Source organism: Chelonus insularis, unplaced genomic scaffold, assembly GCF_013357705.1.
Source record: "Chelonus insularis isolate UGA/USDA-ARS -01 unplaced genomic scaffold, ASM1335770v1 contig_41_pilon, whole genome shotgun sequence".
NCBI classification, from domain to species: Eukaryota; Metazoa; Arthropoda; class Insecta; order Hymenoptera; family Braconidae; genus Chelonus; species Chelonus insularis.
The window spans coordinates 507,605-527,556 of record NW_023276571.1 but is presented as its reverse complement, the minus strand read 5'-3'; the positions used below and the strand labels follow the sequence as shown (position 1 = coordinate 527,556).

At 25.6% G+C, this 19,952-nt stretch overlaps 4 protein-coding genes across 7 annotated transcripts; all 4 read left to right on the top strand.

Moving 5' to 3' along the window:
* Positions 1 to 4,692: 4,692 nt before the first annotated feature.
* Positions 4,693 to 6,291, top strand: LOC118069508 (peptidoglycan-recognition protein SC2-like). The gene is made up of 5 exons (XM_035087673.1): positions 4,693 to 4,819; positions 5,044 to 5,225; positions 5,293 to 5,449; positions 5,705 to 5,943; positions 6,253 to 6,291. Exons 1-5 carry the CDS (start codon positions 4,732 to 4,734, stop codon positions 6,289 to 6,291), a joined length of 705 nt encoding a protein of 234 aa, XP_034943564.1. The 5' UTR covers positions 4,693 to 4,731.
* Positions 6,292 to 7,002: 711 nt separating this feature from the next.
* LOC118069555 (uncharacterized) lies at positions 7,003 to 8,928 on the top strand. 2 transcript variants are annotated; one of them, XM_035087751.1, is made up of 6 exons: positions 7,003 to 7,130; positions 7,570 to 7,675; positions 7,773 to 7,938; positions 8,012 to 8,203; positions 8,351 to 8,456; positions 8,625 to 8,928. In XM_035087751.1, the coding sequence occupies exons 1-6, from the start codon at positions 7,092 to 7,094 to the stop codon at positions 8,826 to 8,828; spliced, it is 813 nt and encodes a 270-aa protein (XP_034943642.1). In that variant the 5' UTR covers positions 7,003 to 7,091; the 3' UTR covers positions 8,829 to 8,928. The 2 variants fall into 2 exon arrangements, with proteins under 2 accessions (XP_034943642.1, XP_034943643.1); XM_035087752.1 differs by having other exon boundaries at positions 7,063 to 7,189; positions 8,625 to 8,926.
* Positions 8,929 to 10,522: 1,594 nt separating this feature from the next.
* Positions 10,523 to 12,156, top strand: LOC118069613 (caveolin-3-like). 2 transcript variants are annotated; one of them, XM_035087839.1, is made up of 4 exons: positions 10,523 to 10,597; positions 11,065 to 11,186; positions 11,527 to 11,706; positions 11,775 to 12,156. In XM_035087839.1, exons 2-4 carry the CDS (start codon positions 11,100 to 11,102, stop codon positions 11,970 to 11,972), a joined length of 465 nt encoding a protein of 154 aa, XP_034943730.1. In that variant the 5' UTR covers positions 10,523 to 10,597; positions 11,065 to 11,099; the 3' UTR covers positions 11,973 to 12,156. The 2 variants fall into 2 exon arrangements, with proteins under 2 accessions (XP_034943730.1, XP_034943729.1); XM_035087838.1 differs by lacking the exon at positions 10,523 to 10,597 and having other exon boundaries at positions 11,025 to 11,186.
* Positions 12,157 to 12,326: 170 nt separating this feature from the next.
* LOC118069612 (glutaryl-CoA dehydrogenase, mitochondrial) lies at positions 12,327 to 15,069 on the top strand. Of its 2 annotated transcripts, XM_035087836.1 has the most exons (8): positions 12,327 to 12,719; positions 12,869 to 12,901; positions 13,165 to 13,527; positions 13,616 to 13,745; positions 13,844 to 14,066; positions 14,266 to 14,495; positions 14,604 to 14,764; positions 14,921 to 15,069. In XM_035087836.1, exons 1-8 carry the CDS (start codon positions 12,656 to 12,658, stop codon positions 14,986 to 14,988), a joined length of 1,272 nt encoding a protein of 423 aa, XP_034943727.1. In that variant the 5' UTR covers positions 12,327 to 12,655; the 3' UTR covers positions 14,989 to 15,069. The 2 variants fall into 2 exon arrangements, with proteins under 2 accessions (XP_034943727.1, XP_034943728.1); XM_035087837.1 differs by lacking the exon at positions 12,869 to 12,901 and having other exon boundaries at positions 12,327 to 12,574.
* Positions 15,070 to 19,952: the final 4,883 nt, after the last annotated feature.

The following is a 19,952-nucleotide window of genomic DNA, read 5'->3' as shown; positions in this document are numbered from 1 at the left end:
GAGATGCATGAGAACTGAGTAAGTGTAGTGTTAAGGTGGAACGAGTTTTAATCGAAATTATTTATAAAAATCTCCAATTTCTAAAGTTGATGAAAATAAGTAGCAAGCAAATTAATTAATTGAAATTGAATATTTCTAAATGACTTAAAAATTTAATAAAAGAAAGAATATTTTTTCTCTAAGTCACGCAATGGTGCTGATTTTCTTCAATTCTGCTGCAATAGTTTAATATAATGTATCTAATTGAAATCTAATCAGGAATTTTTTCAGGAAAACATTCTCTAGAATTTCTCCAAAACTAATAACAACATAATGATTGGAGCAATCAAAATGACATTTTGTTTTTATTTCTTTTAAATTAAATTTACTTAGCTTTCTGGCTGCTATTTTGAGCCATTTCCAGGTGATTCAAAGAGATTGAAATGTTTGACTTGTTTATGAGTTCGATGATATGAAAATTTGATGAAATCACTGTCTTATGTTTTATCATGACGAGTAGAATATTGGAATGAAACATTACAGATTGGAATGTGGATCTCACAATGAATTATCAGAGATTTGAATCTAAAACTATGAGAGATGGCACATTTTTGATGGGAATTTTAATTCAGAGAGAATTGACTGACCTTTTTTCACCTGGATTTAGTTATGTTACATCTTAGAATCTATCCATCCCACTGCATTAATCGTCTCTATCTTGCCATTGGGAATATTTTTCATCAGAACTATTTTTTTCTATCTATAAAAGATCGACATTATAATACGTTTAAATAATCAAAATGTTGATAACTAAAAAAATTATTATTCTAAGAAAAAAACTTCATATTGAAAGATTATTTTTATTAATTACTTTTTCAATTATTTAAATATTTAATCTTTAACATGAATCTTAAAAAATAAAATTTAACATTGTAATGCTTCAAATAATAACAAATAACCTTTCTTCATATATGTAACTCAAAATGATTCATTATACATTCTTGAACTCATGCTTTAAACAGCTTTCATTTGACACCCAACACTAGGACCCTTAAGAAAATTTCTCTTTAAACTTTTCATCTAACCCTCCAAAACTACCCCTCAATATTCAAATTCACGCTCGTGTTTGAATCACTCTTGATTATAAATTTTCTGAACTCCAACTACTTATGTCGAAGAGCCTCTGAGAAAAACACTTGTGACAGACAGTCAGACATCAAGATTATTTCATTTATTTTGTATGAAATATAAAATAGTATTTCGACATATTTGATACTTTTCTTGACAGATTTCTATGTTAAATAATTATTTTTCAATTATTTACTAGTTGTCACTTAATTATTTAAATGAAAAATAAAAAGAAGTTTTTATTAACTGTACACAGAGAGAATTTTTTTATTAAATGGAAGTAAAAAAATGACAAACCCACGTTTCGAAATTTATAAATAAAAATATTTCTGTTCAACAGTGAATTTTGAGTTATCTTAATTAATTCTTTTAACTTAATATTTTTATTTATAAATTTCGAAACGTGGGCTTGTCATTTTTGCACTTACATTTAGTGAAGAAATTCTCTTCGTGTATGAAATGTAAATTAATTTATTCAATGCTTCAAATAAAAGATCGTTGTTGATTTGTATGTATAAATAAACTATACTCGTTGGTTTCCTTAAGTTTATTTTCTATGGCTTTGGGGTTTTTTTAAGTTTTTTATGTATACAACCATTAACGAATCTCTATTAATATTTAATTAAATCACCATTTTGGTAGTGTGTTATTTTAATGTGTTTAAAGCATATAGTTATGATGTCTGTTAACATTATCTAAAAGCATTATTTTCATTTCTCGATCATTACTTTCATTATTTTTTGTTGAAATCTATTTTTTACTATACATAAAATTATCTAATAAATATTAGTATTAATTTTAAAAAATTGTTTATAATATTATTATAAATTCAATAACATTCGATAAATAATCCCTTTTTTTTTTTAAATTAATTCAATTACTACCACAAAATAATTTCTGTTGCAGACATAAAACATGATCCTGCTAGGATAACATGACATTACGTCTTATTATGAGCACAATTTCTTTTTCTCCCGTATATTCCTGAATTTTTCTTAATGATAAAATATATAATAATAAGAGTATTTCAATTGAAATAAACACTAGCTTATATTTTTCATATTTATCTAACAGTGAAAATTACAGCAATTCATCAATTATTACGTCAATATGATTTATGATCCTCAGTGATATGGTTAGATTTTCCCTAGAAAATGTATTTCTATTTTATAAAGAAAATTCATGTATACATTGAAGGGTAACAAGTAACAATGGGTTCAGATATAATTTATTTTACTACACGACTTTGCAATATAATATTTATTATATTCTCGATAATAATATAATAAATTTATTGATTACTTTCGACAACTAAATTCAATTTAACCAAATTATTTTCCGCAGTTAAATATATGGAATACAATATTAACAATTCAATTATGAGCTTCTTCTTTTGTCTTGAGAATTAACAAAGCCTGAATAAAAGCATGAAATATAAATTTTGATGCTCATTATTGAATCTTTTCAAATATGTCCAGTTTTAAAAGCAAATGTTGTTTTTTATTATTCAATTTTATGCAATTATTAATTTCAATTAAATTAGAGTTATTAAGTTTTTACGACAATCAATAATAATTATTATTTTAAAAATTATTAAATATTAAAAAATATTTAAAAAAAAAAATAATTTTAATTGAAACAATAATTTATTGTGCAAAAAAGAGTGAGCTTTTCAGTCTAATTAGCTATTTTGAAAGTTTAATTTTTTTAAATAATAATTTTAAAAAAACTATGTGAAATGGAATTTTAATTTCAGCCACATAGGAATTTTATTTTAAGATAGACTAGTGGTCCAAGTGAGATATAGTTATTTTTTATTGGAGGGTAAATTGAAGACATCAGGAGGTGTTTAAAATCTTGAGCTTAAAAATGAATAAGTGGAGGTGACCGAAAATCAGTGAATATTTACTGAATCGTTTTAAAAAGTCTAGAGTTCAGCATTAATTTTGTGATTTAATCATTTTGTTTTCAAATTCATCAATTCATCGAATAATTGATTATTTTTATTTACAGATTCACAATTTTTCAGTAATTCAATCATGATTAATTGACATTTTTTTTTGTTTACCTCTTTTTATTTTATCTATTTTTTTTTTTTTTTTAATTTACGTGCTACGCATGTTATAAAACCCATTTTATGCTCCAAATAATTTCAATATTACGATCAAGTTTTTCTGAAAATTCTCATTATTATCTAAGTATTACACCTAATTCAATAAAAAAGCATTCATGTCGATTCTTCGATAGTGGCTTGAAATATTAAAAATTTTTTTTAATGGAATAACCATTTTTCTCTTTTAATTAAAATTAAATATTTGCGTTAAATGAGTGACTATGATATGATAAGCATATCAAATAACGTGTGATATTTTGTCGCTAACGTTACCATTGTCTCATCTTATTAAACACGTTTCTTCATGGTCTATTTTATCAGATGTACATTTTATGAATAAAAATATCTTTTAGTCCCCATGACACGATTTTGCAGGTATGATTATACCTTAATTTTCAAATTTAATGCTAATGATATCTTTTTTTTAAAACATTTAATGTAAACAACCATTTTTAATGGTGATTTTCGATATTATCGATGATTAATCGCTTTCAGCTTAAATGTTATTGAATATGTATGGTCACGAAATCAAAATCAAATTTGAGCTAATCGGTAATCTAAATGATTTGATATTGAAAGACAAATATTATTTTTGTATATTGTAAACACAAACACTTTCCCGAAATTTTTGGAAATTATTTGAATATCATCAATTGTTTAATTAAAATGAAGTATCCAAAAATATTTTGCCAATTAATTTCACCTTATCACGCAATAAAACCTACCAAAGGTATTGTATTATTTGGTTATTGCACAAGTCTTTGCCATTTTTAAATCCTGAGGATATTGAAGAGAATCTGAATATATATCCTTCCAATTAAAAAGTAAAATTTTTCATTACAAAACATGTGCTTGTTATATTTTTAATAGCTTTCAACTAATTAAAAAATTCTATTAAAAATAAAAATGGAGAATTAACGAGGAATTTTTTTCAATATCAAACGTCGATTTATTTTTTGAAATATTTTATTACTTTTTAAAGTATCCCGTTTTACCCCGGGCACCTCGTATTGTCTGGTCTCCCCCTACAAATGACTTTGATATGAAATGATAAAAAATAATCAATTGTCGATGAAATACCTTCGAAAATAGTTTATTCATATTAATCTTTATATTTAACGACATAGACATACATGAGAACAGACGTTTTTCAAATACCAACAGAAAAGTTCCCCTCATAATTTGAAAAACAACTGTTATAATTAATGAAATGAAACGTCATTAACGATGTTGACTTCACAGATAAGTCAGAAAATATCTACACGTTATGAATATTAAAAAATTTCGAAGTCTACTTTGTAACAATATAACAATATCAAATAAAGATAAATATTAACTTTGAACAAAAAATACATTTATTCACAGTAGTAGTGGAAGAAATAATAGTAGTAAAGATAGTAGTAGGGGTGGTACAAAATGTAGATATTCATTTATATCGATGTAATATCAAATGTGAATTAATCGTTTTAATATTCTTCACATACTTGATATCTATCACCATCGTGAATAAAATGTGCGGACATTCAGATATTCGTCGATTGAACATTTGTTATTTTATTACTTTATTATTCTGTTATACTGCATTGGTAAAGAATGGAGGTTTGAAAATTATTTATTTTATTTTTTAATATATATTTCATTTAATTACGTTCATTATTGCACTGTAAATTTTAGTGTTTCATTTTAAAACATTAAAAGTGTTTTAACATGACGTCACCAATTTGATTAAATATTGTCTCAATTGTTTCAATGTTTTAAAATAAAATACTAAATTTCATAGTGTGTTTTATTGATTAATTAACATAAATACTTATTGTTTATAGCTGCCAAGTCAGAAACGATTATCTACCGGGATACATGGCTTGGAGATACGACTTTTGATGATTCACAGTCTAATAAACTTGTTCGGCCTGTAAAATATGTTGTGATCGATGATTTAACAGCAAGCGGATTCGATTCGTGTTACCGCAAATCACAGTGTGTTGCATTAATTCAAAAAATTTATGTAAGAATCAATAAAATGATATATTTTATTTTTTTTAAATAGAGTTTTAATAGCGTTTTTCTAGTAGACTAAACATAAATTGATATGGGATGATATTGGGTACAATTTTCTGATTGGTGGAGATGGCACTGTTTACGAAGGAAGAGGATGGTTCAAACAAGGATTTGCTATTGACCACTTCAATCATCTATGTCTTTCAGTTGCTTACCTCGGTAACTTTACAGGTAAATTTTTTTGCTCAACTACTCTTTATTGAAATAAATCGTATAAAAAATTAAAAATAACTCCAATAAGCAATCGAATAATATTAAAATATTAGTCTTTTCTCGACTTAATAAAATTAAATAATACTTTTCAGTTTAAATCCGGCAAATTGATTTTTTGTCTATTTTATTTTAATGAGTTTTTCTTAAAATTGACATAAAATTTTTATTCTTCTAATATATTATTTTATATTTATTGAAGAAAATATTTTACAGATACTAAGTCGGTTAAATCTAAATTATTGGATACCATTCAATTTCTTGGGGATAAAGGTAGAGAACATCACATTTTGAAAGATGATTTCAAGATTTTGACTCGTCCACAAATAATAAAAAAATCGGTAAAGGGAAATAAAAGACTTATTAATACAATGATTACCGATTCAAAATTTTACACTTTTATATCAAACTCGACTTATTGGACAAATATTACAGTCGAAACGAGTATTGTGGAAGTATTTCAAATTATTTTTTTCTCTGTTCAATAAGAACAATTGTAATGAAATCTCATCTAGTGAAGTTCACCAATCTTTTCACTGTGATATTATTCATTTATTCACTTGCTTTTAGAATTTGTAGTGAAAAAAATAAGTCTTTTATATGAGATACATTTCATTAATCATTCTAATAGAAAAAAAAGAAAAGTTTATTAACTTTTGATGTATTTCAAAATATAAATAAAAATTTAAAAACTAAGATAAAAAGCGGAATAATTTTTTTTTCCATTAACGAGCTTTTAAGTAATCTGTTTTGTTTGATTTAAGAAAATAAAAGGCGATGAAAGTAGAAAAGAAGCGACTTGATATAATAAAAGGTAAGAAAAGAAAGGACAAGAGATTGAATCTTTCTCAGGGATCTAAAAGCGAATTAATAAGAGTTATGAATGGTAATATTGAAAGTTCAACAAAGAAGAATTAAATTGAAGTGGTAACTCTAGTAGTATTTTCATGTTCCCATGTACAATTGTATTGGACAAATAAAAGAGTTTGAAATTTGAAATACAGTGACAAATAACGATAGTTATATTTGATTGATTAATGTGTTTCATTCTTGCGATAGAAATAAATATCAAACTAGAAAAATATTTATCCATAAATGACTGGAAGATAAAACTCTACTTGTCTACCTCACATAGAATGACAAAATTCGTTTGTACGCATGCTCATGTGCATATTGTTTTTCTTTGTATTAAACTCCAAATGAAAAATAAATCTAAATTTTCCTAATAATATGATAAAAAAAATTATTTTAATCTCTTGCGGTTTGGAATAGATGTGTTTATTATGAAGGGATAAATCTTTAATTTAAATTTGATATAAAATTAAAAACATATTTATTCAATACACTCGATTTCATCTTCAAGTGGGCAATTTTACAAAGATATTTCAATATCTTTAGCATGAAACAATAACGAGTAATCTAAAGTGTTATATGAAAAATTCAATAATTTCAATTGCACACTTCTACTTATCATGACTGAATTTTTGGTTGTTTTTTTTTTGACTTCTGCAATCAAGAAATTTAAAATGAGAGACTTCAAGATGACGATAACACCTTAGCAAAGCATTGTGAATGTTAAAATGATAAGCTAAATCGCCAATCTATGAGCCAATGTACGATAATCATACTCTATATATACCAAGTAAGTGAAACTTGTGATTTCTATTTACATTTTTGGTGCTAAAATCTATTACTATCACGGTAAGTCCTGGAAGCTGTTCAAATAAGTGTTTTAATTTATTTATTTTCATTATTACTACTGCTATCACTCTAGTGTCATTTAATTAGTGGTAATTGTGTTGATTCATTACTAATGTAAATTAATTTAACGGATTTTCTCTGCTTGCCTTGGTAGAACAACCACTTTACTATTCCACATGATTGAGATGGATTATGTCATGAGTAACATTTACACTCAATTGTTGTTAATTTTTAATACAATAAAATGTGGTTAAAAAGCAGTAGAGTGAAATAGTTGTATTATCAGAAACATCTACACAATTTGTGTTTATTTATTAAAAATCATAAAACCATAAGTGTTGAATAAATTTCATTTGAATTGAGTTGTTTGTAATTTTTAGATAACAAAAATGAGGGAATTTAAAATTTTATTTCTGATTGCTGTGAGTTTGCTAATCAATAGCATCAGTAGTCAAGTAATAAAGTCAGAATTACATAATGAAAAAAGTAAGTATTTATTTAGATTAAAAAAAGAAAAACAATATTTGTGATTGATTCTAAGTGAAGCTGATAAATGAAATAAAATATCTATATGTTTATCTAGTTTTAACATTTCCTGTCAAAAGAAATTTAAATAGCAAACTTAATGATTTTTTGGAGCACAAACTGAGACAAATGATGATTAAAGGAGATGAGAAATTTAATCTACCTGTCATGGATCCACTTCATGGATATGATCAGCAATTTGATTTTAATATTGATAAAATTATGTAATTATTTTATTTTTTCATTAAAAATATTTTACTTAGATAATTTTATTTCAATAACAATCTGTAATTATAGGGTTTCTGCTAAGGCTAATGAATACCATGCAGTAGGACTTTCAAGTTACGTAGTTAAAGGATCAAATGTTAATACTTTTAAGAGGCGAATCGATGTCAGTATGAATTTTCCAATAATTACAGCACATGGACTGTATAATCTAGATGGATTTGTTGGTGAGAATACACCAGTTTTTGGTACTGGAGATTTCAAGTAATTATTGTCACATCAGTATTTTATTTTAGATAATAAATTATTTAGAAGTAGTTATCTAGTAAATGGAGTCGTTATTGTGATCAAATATTTGTATGAAAAAATGTCTACTAAAATTTTATGAAATTTTTTAAATTGCTTTTTCAGCATGACATGTACAGACTTTTATTACTCTGCAACAGCTTATGTCTCTGTTTTTGGAAAAGTTCAAGTCAAATCTTTGGATTTAAAAATCAGTTTGAAAAAGCTAGATGTAAGTAATATTATCATAATATGTAAATAAATGGGATCTTTTATTGGACTTATTTTAGTTTATGACTGAGATTAAAACTAAAAAGATGTCATTTTTATTATCCATAATTTTAAGTTACTTTTTATTCACATTATTTAAATAAATATTGTTCATTTATATTTTGAGCAGCTTTCAATGACTGGGTTGATGAATGATGATCAAACATCATGGATATTAAGTGAAGTTTTTTCAGACATGATACCAAAAATTATTGATCAATATCACGACGAAATAGTCACTATCATATCAGCAAAAGTCATTGAGATAATTAATAAAAATCTCAATGGAATGTCAATCACTGATCTTCTTGGATTATTAAATGGGAATTTTTAAAAATATTTACTACTATAAATCAAACTTATATAAAAGTTTTAATTAATTTTATAAATTATTAGTACGCTAATGATTATTTATAAATAAATATCGAATATAAACAAAGAGAATAAATTGTTTTATAATCCTATCTCTTGAAACATATTTTTGCAGCAATAGCGGAGTTTAGACAAGAGAGATTAACTTGATAAAATTTATGATAATTATAGGGATTAAACGATTCGAACGATTACCGATAAAGGATATGGGCAATTATTGTCAGATTTAGTCAATTCCAGTATACAGCTGTGGCGATTGGTGTTCATTGTAATAAAGAATTCTATTTAAAATATTTAACAGCTGTTGGTAAATAATGAACCAACTGGATCTTTTTTTTAAGACCCTTTGTTAATAAAAGGGGTATTAACCATTACAAATGTGAGTAAATAATTATTGTTTTATTTCAAAAATTTTCACTCCCTCGACTCATGAATATAATTTGAATGAAAAATATCAAATATGCCGAATATTATAAAATTTTTATTTAAAAATTGAAAAATAAATAAAAGAAAACTATCAGTTAACAGGAATGAAGATCATGTATGTCATCGATATGACAATTAATCATGATGAAAATAAAAACAAGAAAAAAAGATTATCATTTTTATGATTAATTCTATTTTTTTCTGATTATCAAATTCTTACGGAGATAACAATTTTTATGCCATCTTTAATAGTATTCAAGTAAACAACCGGGTTAAAATAGGACAGAGGAAGCAAAGTGGGGTAAAAAAAAATAATTTTATTTTGGGGCAAAGTAAGATACACTTCTTTAATGAAAATAATATTTCAAAGATCATCATTGAAACATTATTATGTTAGTTTGTAATAAAAATAAAATTAATTTTATTTACTTGAAAATTGACTTCAACTTGTCCATATATTTTGCTTGAATGCCAAAAAATTCTTCGATATCCCATTTTGTCCCCTTGTCTCACTTTATTCTACTTTCTTCTAATTATTATTTTTTTTTTTCAATACAAATAAATATAAATTATTTTTTTCATCATTTACAAATATACGATAAAAAATACTTTAGAGAAAGTATCGTCACAATTATTATTATTATTATTATTATTATTATTATCGACATAAGCGAAGAAATGCACAACTACAATTATTAATATTAAAAAAATTCCTGTGGAATGTTAGCAGTATATCGACTTTTGTTTTTATCGTTTTATCTGTTTCCGTGAACATTAAAAGTACTGTAGCAATAAAAATGTTTTACATCGATGATATGTTGATTTTTATTTTTATTACTCTTTATATTAACAATTATTTCCAATTATTTTACAAATATCCTTTATTATCCCTATTTTACAAGTCTCTCAACAAAAGTGAAACATAAATTATCTTTAGGCCCTAATTAAAATAAATCATGATCAACAGAAGAAATATTTATAAATAATTGAAGAAAAATAAAAAAGTAGCTTCAGAATAGCTACGCATATTTATTAGAGTGATTGTACCTATTAAACAAAGGGGTGAAATTATTCTCAGGTGAAAACTCATGTATCATGACCTAAGGCGCATGCGTTTTGACCGTTGTCCACTTTGTACAAACTTCCCAACCCCAGGTGTACACAGTGATACATAAACTTTTTTCCCCATTAGAATACAAAAGAGAGTATTCCTCCATTAATATTATTCTTATTTCTATCTATTGTAGGCTCAATGAAATAATTTTTTATTCCATCACAAAGTATCAACAAATGGGAATATTTCAAGTAAGTGTACTAATTAATTATGATAATTATTATATTATTGAAAGCACATTTTATGAAATTTTATTTAAAAAGACCAATCACCTAAAGACAATTATTTTTATTTTTACACTTGAAGAAGTTATAACTTTGATTTGTTACTAAAATAATGAGGTGTGTAAAGCACAGTAGCCTTGATTGTAAAAAGGAATAATGAATATAGCAAAGTTTAGATAAAGTCAGATACGAACATACGATCGGAAAGTGGCAGGGTGAAGGGTGATTTTCACTTTACTATTTAATGTTATCAATCAATGAAAGCATTTTAGTTAGACTTTCTTGCTTTCTATATTTTCAGTACCTTAAGTCAACTCGTTTATCAATCACACATTTTTTTTTTTTATACAGCATAATTTTTTATTTGATATTGTTTAATTGAGCTTCAATTTATAATATTGATAAATTAATTGATAAAATGTTTGGAAAATTAGCTAGAAGTATCATAAATTTCCAAGTTCCACCATCTATGGACAAACCTAATAGCACAATGGGTCCAGAAAGTGAAGCAGATTTTGAAGATCGAGATCCAAATAATTTGAATCCACATCTACAGGTAAGATACATATATATTTTTGTTTACATCAAATTGAATTAATTCTTGGTGTTGACCTCTCTATTATCGACCACTTGTCTAAATTATTGTAATCATTTTAAAATATACCCTTTTTCGTTTTATATTATCTAAAGGTTGGCGTGTTTCTGTTCACAATCAAGGAATAGAACATTACCATATTACTTTTATGTATAATGTTTGATTGTAGAAAATGTTTTGAATAATAATTATTCATATTTATTAATATAAACAACAAACAATTGATTATTATGGTTGAATGTAGATGGTATAATTAATCATCATCACGCTGTACTAATATTTGGTTACAATTATGAATTAGGTAATGTGGGACGATGTAATAGGAGAGCCAGATGGAATCAGGAGTCCAGAGTGTGCTTGGAGATTAAGCGGCCACTGTTTCAGACTCTCGAGAAGTTGTTGTTATATATTTCTTTCAATTTTAGTCGCTCCTATTACTGCACTCATTTTAGGATTTACTTTTGCCTGTGTATCATTTCAAGTAAGTAAACTCTACAATTTAATACTCGTGCAAGACTTTTTATTAACTTTTTATATTTATTTTTCCAGCATATCTGGTGTATAGCACCATGCTTGAGAATTTGGAAAATATCATGTGCAGCAACGAGATCATTTTTTACAGCATGTACTCATGCTCTAGTTAGACCATGCACAGAATCTCTTGGCTATATGTTTAATAATGTTCGGATTTTCAATCAAAAAATACCAGATGGACAGTATCATAAAGAAGATGCTTTAATTGTTTGAATAATTATTCTTAGAGTGGTCATCTACAATCATCAGTCAGGAAGATCAATGATCATCAAAGAATGAAGAGTCAGGAGCTCCAAGAAATTATGACAACGTAGTAAAAGAAAAGCTACCGTGATAAACAAAAACACATCAGCCTGTGTTTTTTTTACAAGATGACCAATCTAGGATTAAATTAAATCAAAATGTCATAACTAAAATTCTAAAATGAGCGGTAACTGGCCCACGTGATGTCTAGCCAATAGAAACACTTATATTCCATGATTTATTTTGTTTTTGATAAATGCTACAATGCTATTTTATTTTATCAACATTATCAATGGTGAACTTGTTTATTGTGTTAGGTTTCTTCAGTATAATCTTTGCCATACTGATCTCTAATGTGCAAATATCAAAAATAAAGTCAAGTATCTATCTTTCTTTGTCTCATGCAAGTGAGAGTGGGGACCATAAGTTTTCTCTCCACTCTTTCAGATGTATTCTTTCATGGGTAATTTGGAGAATTCGTACCTCCAGTTTTAATTGATTAGAGGTCTGGTTGTTTTATGTATGTATCAAGTACCAAAGATCATCAGTCACATGATAAGAAGTATCAAAAAGTAAATATTTAATGATTTGGTTGATGTAGTTATTCATGAACTGTGAGTGTGATAACAGCCAATTGAATATTATATTTAAATATGGCACTGTGCATACGAGTAAATGTATCTAAAGTTATAAAATATCAGTCAGATGCTGTAAGATGTATCCTTCTGTGTAAAATATTTGTATATTTAATAAGTAAATTAAAATTTATTATAAATATTAAACCTATACTGGAATAATTTTTAAGACATTTTTTAAACTTACTCATTTTTTTTCTTTGATTCATTGGTATTTATTTGACTAACTAGTGTTTTCTACATCACAATCTTGGCATAGAGAAAGTAAGTTTTGTTGAGTCAATAAACTAATCGAATGAGGTGTTATTTTTTTATGATAAAGTTTGAACATCAGTCAGTAATGATGATGTTCAACTTACCGTTAGTTCTTGAGTTAGTTGAATCAGTAGCTAAATATTGAGCCACCACGATGATAGAGCTCACAATCAATGTTTCTAATTAGAATTTCTTTTGAAAAAAAAATGTTTCAACTTATTCAGTTTTTGATTGTTGACATCGAACTTTTAAGACATCTTATGAATTTTTAGCTTTCAATTGGCAAGACCCTTTTAACATTGAATCTCAATACACTCAAGATGAGAAAATGGTCAGAGATCAATTCCATGCATACTGTCAGCAAAAACTCCAACCAAGAATACTCGAGGCATTTAGAAATGAACTTTTTGATACGAAAATCATGAAAGAGTTTGGAGAAATGGGAGCACTTTGTTGCACTTTGAAAGGCTATGGTGCTTCAGGATTATCATCAATAGCGAATGGACTTTTGACGAAAGAAGTAGAATCAGTTGATAGTGGATATCGATCTGCATATTCAGTTCAAAATCTTACAGCTGTTGCTATTGATTGTTTTGGAAGTAAAGAACAAAAAGAACGATATCTACCTGAACTAGGTAAATTTTAAATGAGTCATCTGAATTAACTGATGAAATTTGTTTCAAGATTGTTTTTAGTGCTAAAATGATTATTTTAATTTTCCAGTGTCAGGTAATAAAATTGGATGCTTTGGACTGACAGAACCTAATCACGGAAGTGATCCTGGATCATTAACGACTCGAGCATTATATGATTCTAACAAGAAAATTTATAAACTACGAGGCAGTAAAACATGGTATTTTGAGTTATTAAAATGAAGCTTCTCAATTACGTTGGGGGTTAAATTTTCAAGGCCGCGCTATGATACATTTTGCAATAGCAATTAATTTTTAGGATTACTAATTCTCCAGTCGCTGATATTTTAATAATATGGGCACGTTGTGATGATAATCAGATTCGTGGGTTCATCGTTGAACGACAAGGAAATGAAAGTCAACTAAGTACACCTAAAATTGAAGGAAAAGTTTCTTTAAGAGCATCTTGTACCGGAATGATATTAATGGATGATGTGGTAGTACCTGAATCTAATATGCTTCCAAATGTGACAGGTTTGAAGGTAGAGAAAATTGTAAATGTATTCTGCTAATGTATTTGAATGATAGAAACATTTTTCATGTATTATTATCTACAAAAATACTTTATTGATATTGATCTACTTTATCAATAATATTGATGATTTAATTGGTAGAAACTATTTTCAACAGTTATTTTTTTCTATCAATAATATTACGTAAATGAACTTGATGATATTATAGGGTCCTTTTACTTGCCTGAATCATGCACGTTATGGAATAGCATGGGGAGCTTTAGGTGCAGCTGAACAATGTCTGAACATTGCAAGAAATTATGTTGCAGATAGAAAGCAATTTAACAGGCCTCTAGCAGCAAACCAATTAATTCAAAAAAAACTTGCTGATATGATGATGGAAATAGCTATTGGATTACAAGCTTGTTTGCGTGTTGGAAGATTGAAAGATACTAATGAGTAAGTTTTTAAAAAGTTTAAAAAAAAATAAAGACGATAACCATTTTTTTTTTTTTAATTTTTATTCATTTTAAAACTAATTTGTTTTATTTATTTTCGTGAATCAAGAGCCACTCCAGAAATGATTTCTCTTATTAAACGCAATTCTGCTGCTAAGGCTATCAATATAGCACGGGTTGCTAGAGACATGTTGGGAGGCAATGGAATATCTGATGAGTATCATGTCATTAGACACATGGTTAATTTAGAAGCCGTTATTACTTACGAAGGTGATTTGTGAATAAATTTGTTTATTTATTATATAAGTACAAAATTTCTAAATAAATGAAAGTAGTTTCTTTGTTGAGAAATCATTACAGAAATTAGTAGAAGTCTACGGTATAGTCATTCAGGTCAATCTGATGTTTAATTTATTGTATGTTTAGGTACTGATGACATTCATGGACTTATTCTTGGTCGAGCTATCACTGGAATTCCAGCATTTTCAGGATGAAATTAATCATATTATGTCATGTTATAAATATCACTATTTTTATACTTTATATTTTATAGAACAATTTGTTGTAATTCAAATTGTTTAATTAAGAAATTATATAATAGATAAAAATAAAAACACTTTTAAAAATTATTAATAAAAATTTTATAACCCTTTGTTTCCTCATCCACTGAACTGAAATAATTTAGAAAGAAATTTTAAAGAAAAAAAAAATTAAATAATAAAATTAATTATCATTACGAATTTTTTTCTCTTGACTTTTCAAGATACTTCAGTTGATATTGAATTCTTCAAACAAATCCTCTATAAAACCAGTTTGGTTGAAGTGTTGGTAATTACTCTAGTATCGATAATAGAGTTAAACTTGAAATGCCGAGTTAATAAAATCGAGAAGGCAGAACATAATCGATGCAGTTAATCATAAATAAATTAAGTTTAATTCCTAGATAATAAAGCATTAATTACATTCTTCATTGTTTTTGTTTGGTTTAATTACAACACACATCTCGTGCAAAAGTGTAAAGAGGTTCTCATTTTTGTTATTTTAGTGCTACACTCAAATATACCTTGACTTAAATTGTGTTTAATAATTCTTGACTACAATAAGCTCTTCGTAAAACATAAGTAACATTGTAGTTTACAATAGTTTACAATTTTCATGTTGTGATCGTCGAAGTGTGTCTATTATATAGGTACACATCATTCTTTATTTTTTTTTTAATGCTAAAATTCAGTCAGAAATATCCACATTATTCCAAAATTTTGAACAAATAATTTTCCTTTCTTAATCTAAAAAGTGTCTTCATTTTTTTTACAATAAATAAATTTTTTTAACGAAAAATATTTATCCAAATGACTAATTTATCATTGATATATTCCGACTTAATATCAGCATTGATGAAATTTTGTTTTCTACATACAGAAATATTAGAATATCTTATTTATTTTTTTTATAAATATTCAGGTTCATATTCACTCTTCAATAGTTCACGCAACTTAAAATTATAATAAATTATGAATAATTTATTTATGTCTTTATCATTTTATTTTTAACCTTTGGTATAGTTTTTAACTATTTTATTGATCGTACTCCAATAAAAGAGTGTTTTGATTTAGAAAATAATTTTTTATTCTTTACTCTCCAGTGATTTTATAATTTTTTGGACTTTCACAGTAATAAATATTCATTAAGATGTTGATAGTTTAAAACTCATTGAAAATTTGACCTGTAATAAATTTAAAAATTCATGATTTCTATAAATTTTCTAAATAAAAACACTTTTTTATACATACATTTCTTTGCTGAATAAAAAATTTCATATGTAACATGTGATGTTAATGTTTTTTTTTTTTTCATTAATTTTATTTTCTTGTTAATAATAGATAATTTATTTTTCGCATTAAAAGATACTAAAACAAATTCACATACGCTGCTTACATTTCACCCTTTTCGTCCGTATGGTTTGTATCATATAATAAATATAATAATGTATACTCGGTTTGCATTATTTTATTTTACATTATTTTATCTCATTTTTTAACTATTCGATACCTTATTGTCGTGCGAACTGTTTATTTTAAACTTCGGTTTACGTAGTGACATTGGAAAGGAGACAAATACATAATTTGTTTTAATTACATATTCCAGAATTACCAAAATTACTTGTTTCAAGTACTTTGATGATACTTTTAACTACATTGTGACGAATGAAATCAATTTCTTATATTATTCAACTTTAAATAATTTTAGTTTAATTATTAATTAAATCATCGTGTTATCAGTTGCTAAAGCACTTGGATATGTGTTTTATCTATCAATAATATAAACATACTGGCTTTTTTTTTTTGCTAATAACTTTTATTTCTATCAAGTTGTCAAAATTTATTGCCAAATTTGTTATAGAACTGAAAATTTTTTTTTTTACAAGTTCATGTGTTATCAAAATAATTAAAATTTTTCTTTCAATGACTGGTGAGCTCAAAGGTCATAAAATTTCCAATATAATAATTAACAATAAATTGTACAATAAAATATACTATCAAAATCCATGACTGTGCGTTAAACAAAGATGATTAATTTTTCAAGAAATAGTTAAGAAATCATTTGTTATTTGAAAATAAATTAATCAATGAATATTTAAAAAATTATTTAAATCAAATTTGCATGTCAAACTTGTCTGTCGTTATTTTTCGGATAGTGATGTCTATATACAAAATGTCTGATTGATAATTTAATATATGATGCAGAAAAATAACATCTCATGTATAGAAATTATTTTTTGTTAAAATTTCAAACATCTTCAAAATTCAAATTAAATTTAACGAATTATTTTAAATTTTATTATAGAATCCATGAACTTAAAACATCAATCATAATTTTAATATTTCAATAAAACTTCTATAATTTAACAGTAGACGAGTTTGTATTCATTAATAATTGAAAGAAAATAATCATTATAACTATTGAGTCTTGATAAAAACAAAAATAAATACTGTGATAAAGTTTCTGTTGATTAATAAATAGATATTCTAATTAAACTGTAAATGTATTTTAAAGACAAACCGAAAGACCTTTTTTGACAGAAATATTTGAAATTATTAAAATTTGTATTAATTGTAGTTCATGCATTTTATTTTTTTTTATCAAAGATTTTGTCAAGTTTTTTTGTATTAGTTTATTTTCTATTGAATATAAAAACACACGTATACACACACGAATCAGAAATAGATTTGTCTTTTTTTTCGACTAAAATTATATCTAAGATAATTTGTTACCAAAATCTTTTCCTATTTTCTTTTTTTTTCCTCTTTTATAATCATCGTTATTTATTAATTATCATTTTGTTTAGTTTTTATAAAAAATGTTTGTCACTTTTGTCATTTACAAATTGAATACATGAAACAGAATACATTAAAAAAATCTACGAAATCAAGTAACATAAAGAAGAATTTTTAAAACACAATTTTCTAAACAAGAACATTATCCTTTCTAATTTCTTTTATAAAGAAGTGATGTAATTTTTATTAGACTGTCCCCTTTCTTTTTTTTTTTTTATTGTAAATAAAACTATTTATTAATAAAATAATTTAAAAAAGATTTAATAATATTGAATCTTTTATTTAATCCCTTTTGTTTTTAATACTTATGTACCCACAGAATATAATATATTATTTATTTGTATTCAAGTATCATCATTATCGTTATCAACATCATCATTATTATCAATATATTATAACTATGAGTTTCTTTAGTTTTATTACCATTTGTGTTTTATCTAAGTGTGTCCAATCGATTCATCATATACAACATAACCTTATGATCTCTACTGTGTTGACTACCTACGTTTTATACCTGTTGAATTTCTCTTAACAGAAAATATTTCATCAATCACTTAATAACTTAATAATTATTAATAAATCATAATAATAATCATAATCATTACTTGACAATATTCATAATATTCGTAATAATAAACTTCTCTTGCAACTAATTGTATTTACAGTATTATAATACAATTACAAGGATAATGTGATTATTATTTTTCTTCTCACTTTACCCTTGTTGGTTTATTTATTTTTTTTTAATTATTATTTTTTAATTTAACAAAACATTTGTTCGATCGAACTCTGTTTACGTGAAATTAAATCACGATAGATCGACGCAAGGCAGCGGTTTACAAACCCACATTACCAATTTGTTTTTTTTTCACTGACATAACCTTAGATATTTTCACTATTATTATTAATTATTATTTAATAATTGTAGTTTTCTCGTTTTAGTGAACACTGATAAAGTTGAGTCACCGAAAATATTTATTGCTCAATTCCTTTTTCTCTAAACAAGTAACACATGTCAATAAATTCGAATTAATACATTTGTTAGTCAATAAAAATTACTATCGATGACTCTACTTGATTTAATGTGTACTGAAGAAACTTTTTTTTTTTAATCGTAGAAATGTCTTTAATTGATAATCAAATATCACGATTAAAATTTAACATTTCTTATTATTTATTCTAAAATGAATTGAACGCACAATCCACAAAACCCGAGATTCTATTAGTTATTAATTGTTTTTATTTTGTTTCCGTTTCTTATTTGCATCACGTTTACCAACTGATAGGCTAAGCTATCGGTTGTTTAATATTTATTTTTATTCCAATATTATATTAATATATGTTTATTTTGTACTATTTAAGATCTTAATCGGACCGAAGTCGAAATTTGGTACGATTTTGTAAAATCCTGACATTCATTTAGTTTTTTTTTTTCTCTTAATTATTTTAAGAAAATTTTTTTACAAGTTCCAGAATAATCACCGGCTGAGTTTCTCCAAATTCATTCAATTTAATTAAATTTTGTAAAAATATATTTACATTACTACATTATTTTTGCTTTTAAAGACTATCTTGAATGATTTCATTCATTGTCGTAATTATCAGCTACACGACAAAGAACCATACAAGATTGCCTTTTAATAAAAAGATTTACCCAAATTTTTCATGATTTTACACTGATAATGTATCTTTGCTTTCTATTATTCGTTTCATTTTGTAAATAAATAACGAATTGTTAAAATGTGAATGAAAAAAATGATTTTATCACACTAGAACGAAAAATATCATTTTCTTCACGCTGTGAATCTAACCTGATTAAAATATAAAAGTTTAAATAATTTAAACTAAACGCACTTATTTACTAATTTCTTTTACCTCTTTAAACAAATTATTGGGTCAAATAATTTTATAAGCCGGCGATTATCAGTGCAAAATATTTTAAAATCCTTCAACTTTAAATCTTACTGTTTGAACTCACATTCACACTTTTATTGAGACATCACATAGTTACTCAATCATAATTTATCCACTTTTATTTTATCTCAATCAACAACAATGACAACGGTCATTCAATTTTTTACCTTCACCATATTATTTTTACGAAAAAGTTTCTTGTTTTTTGT

Bases quoted from the DNA above. Each gene is read 5' to 3' on its own strand.
- LOC118069508 (XM_035087673.1), top strand. From the start codon at position 4,732: ATGTGCGGACATTCAGATATTCGTCGATTGAACATTTGTTATTTTATT. The intron at 5,226-5,292 runs GTAAGAATCAAT...TTTTTCTAGTAG, and splicing joins CATTAATTCAAAAAATTTAT to ACTAAACATAAATTGATATG. The intron at 5,944-6,252 runs GTATTTCAAATT...GTTTGATTTAAG, and splicing joins TCGAAACGAGTATTGTGGAA to AAAATAAAAGGCGATGAAAG.
- LOC118069555 (XM_035087751.1), top strand. From the start codon at position 7,092: ATGAGCCAATGTACGATAATCATACTCTATATATACCAA. The intron at 8,204-8,350 runs GTAATTATTGTC...TTGCTTTTTCAG, and splicing joins TTTGGTACTGGAGATTTCAA to CATGACATGTACAGACTTTT. The intron at 8,457-8,624 runs GTAAGTAATATT...TATTTTGAGCAG, and splicing joins TCAGTTTGAAAAAGCTAGAT to CTTTCAATGACTGGGTTGAT.
- LOC118069613 (XM_035087838.1), top strand. From the start codon at position 11,049: ATGTTTGGAAAATTAGCTAGAAGTATCATAAATTTCCAAGTTCCACCA. The intron at 11,187-11,526 runs GTAAGATACATA...ATTATGAATTAG, and splicing joins ATTTGAATCCACATCTACAG to GTAATGTGGGACGATGTAAT. The intron at 11,707-11,774 runs GTAAGTAAACTC...TTATTTTTCCAG, and splicing joins TTGCCTGTGTATCATTTCAA to CATATCTGGTGTATAGCACC.
- LOC118069612 (XM_035087836.1), top strand. From the start codon at position 12,656: ATGGCACTGTGCATACGAGTAAATGTATCTAAAGTTATAAAATATCAG. The intron at 13,528-13,615 runs GTAAATTTTAAA...TTAATTTTCCAG, and splicing joins ACGATATCTACCTGAACTAG to TGTCAGGTAATAAAATTGGA. The intron at 14,067-14,265 runs GTAGAGAAAATT...ATGATATTATAG, and splicing joins CAAATGTGACAGGTTTGAAG to GGTCCTTTTACTTGCCTGAA.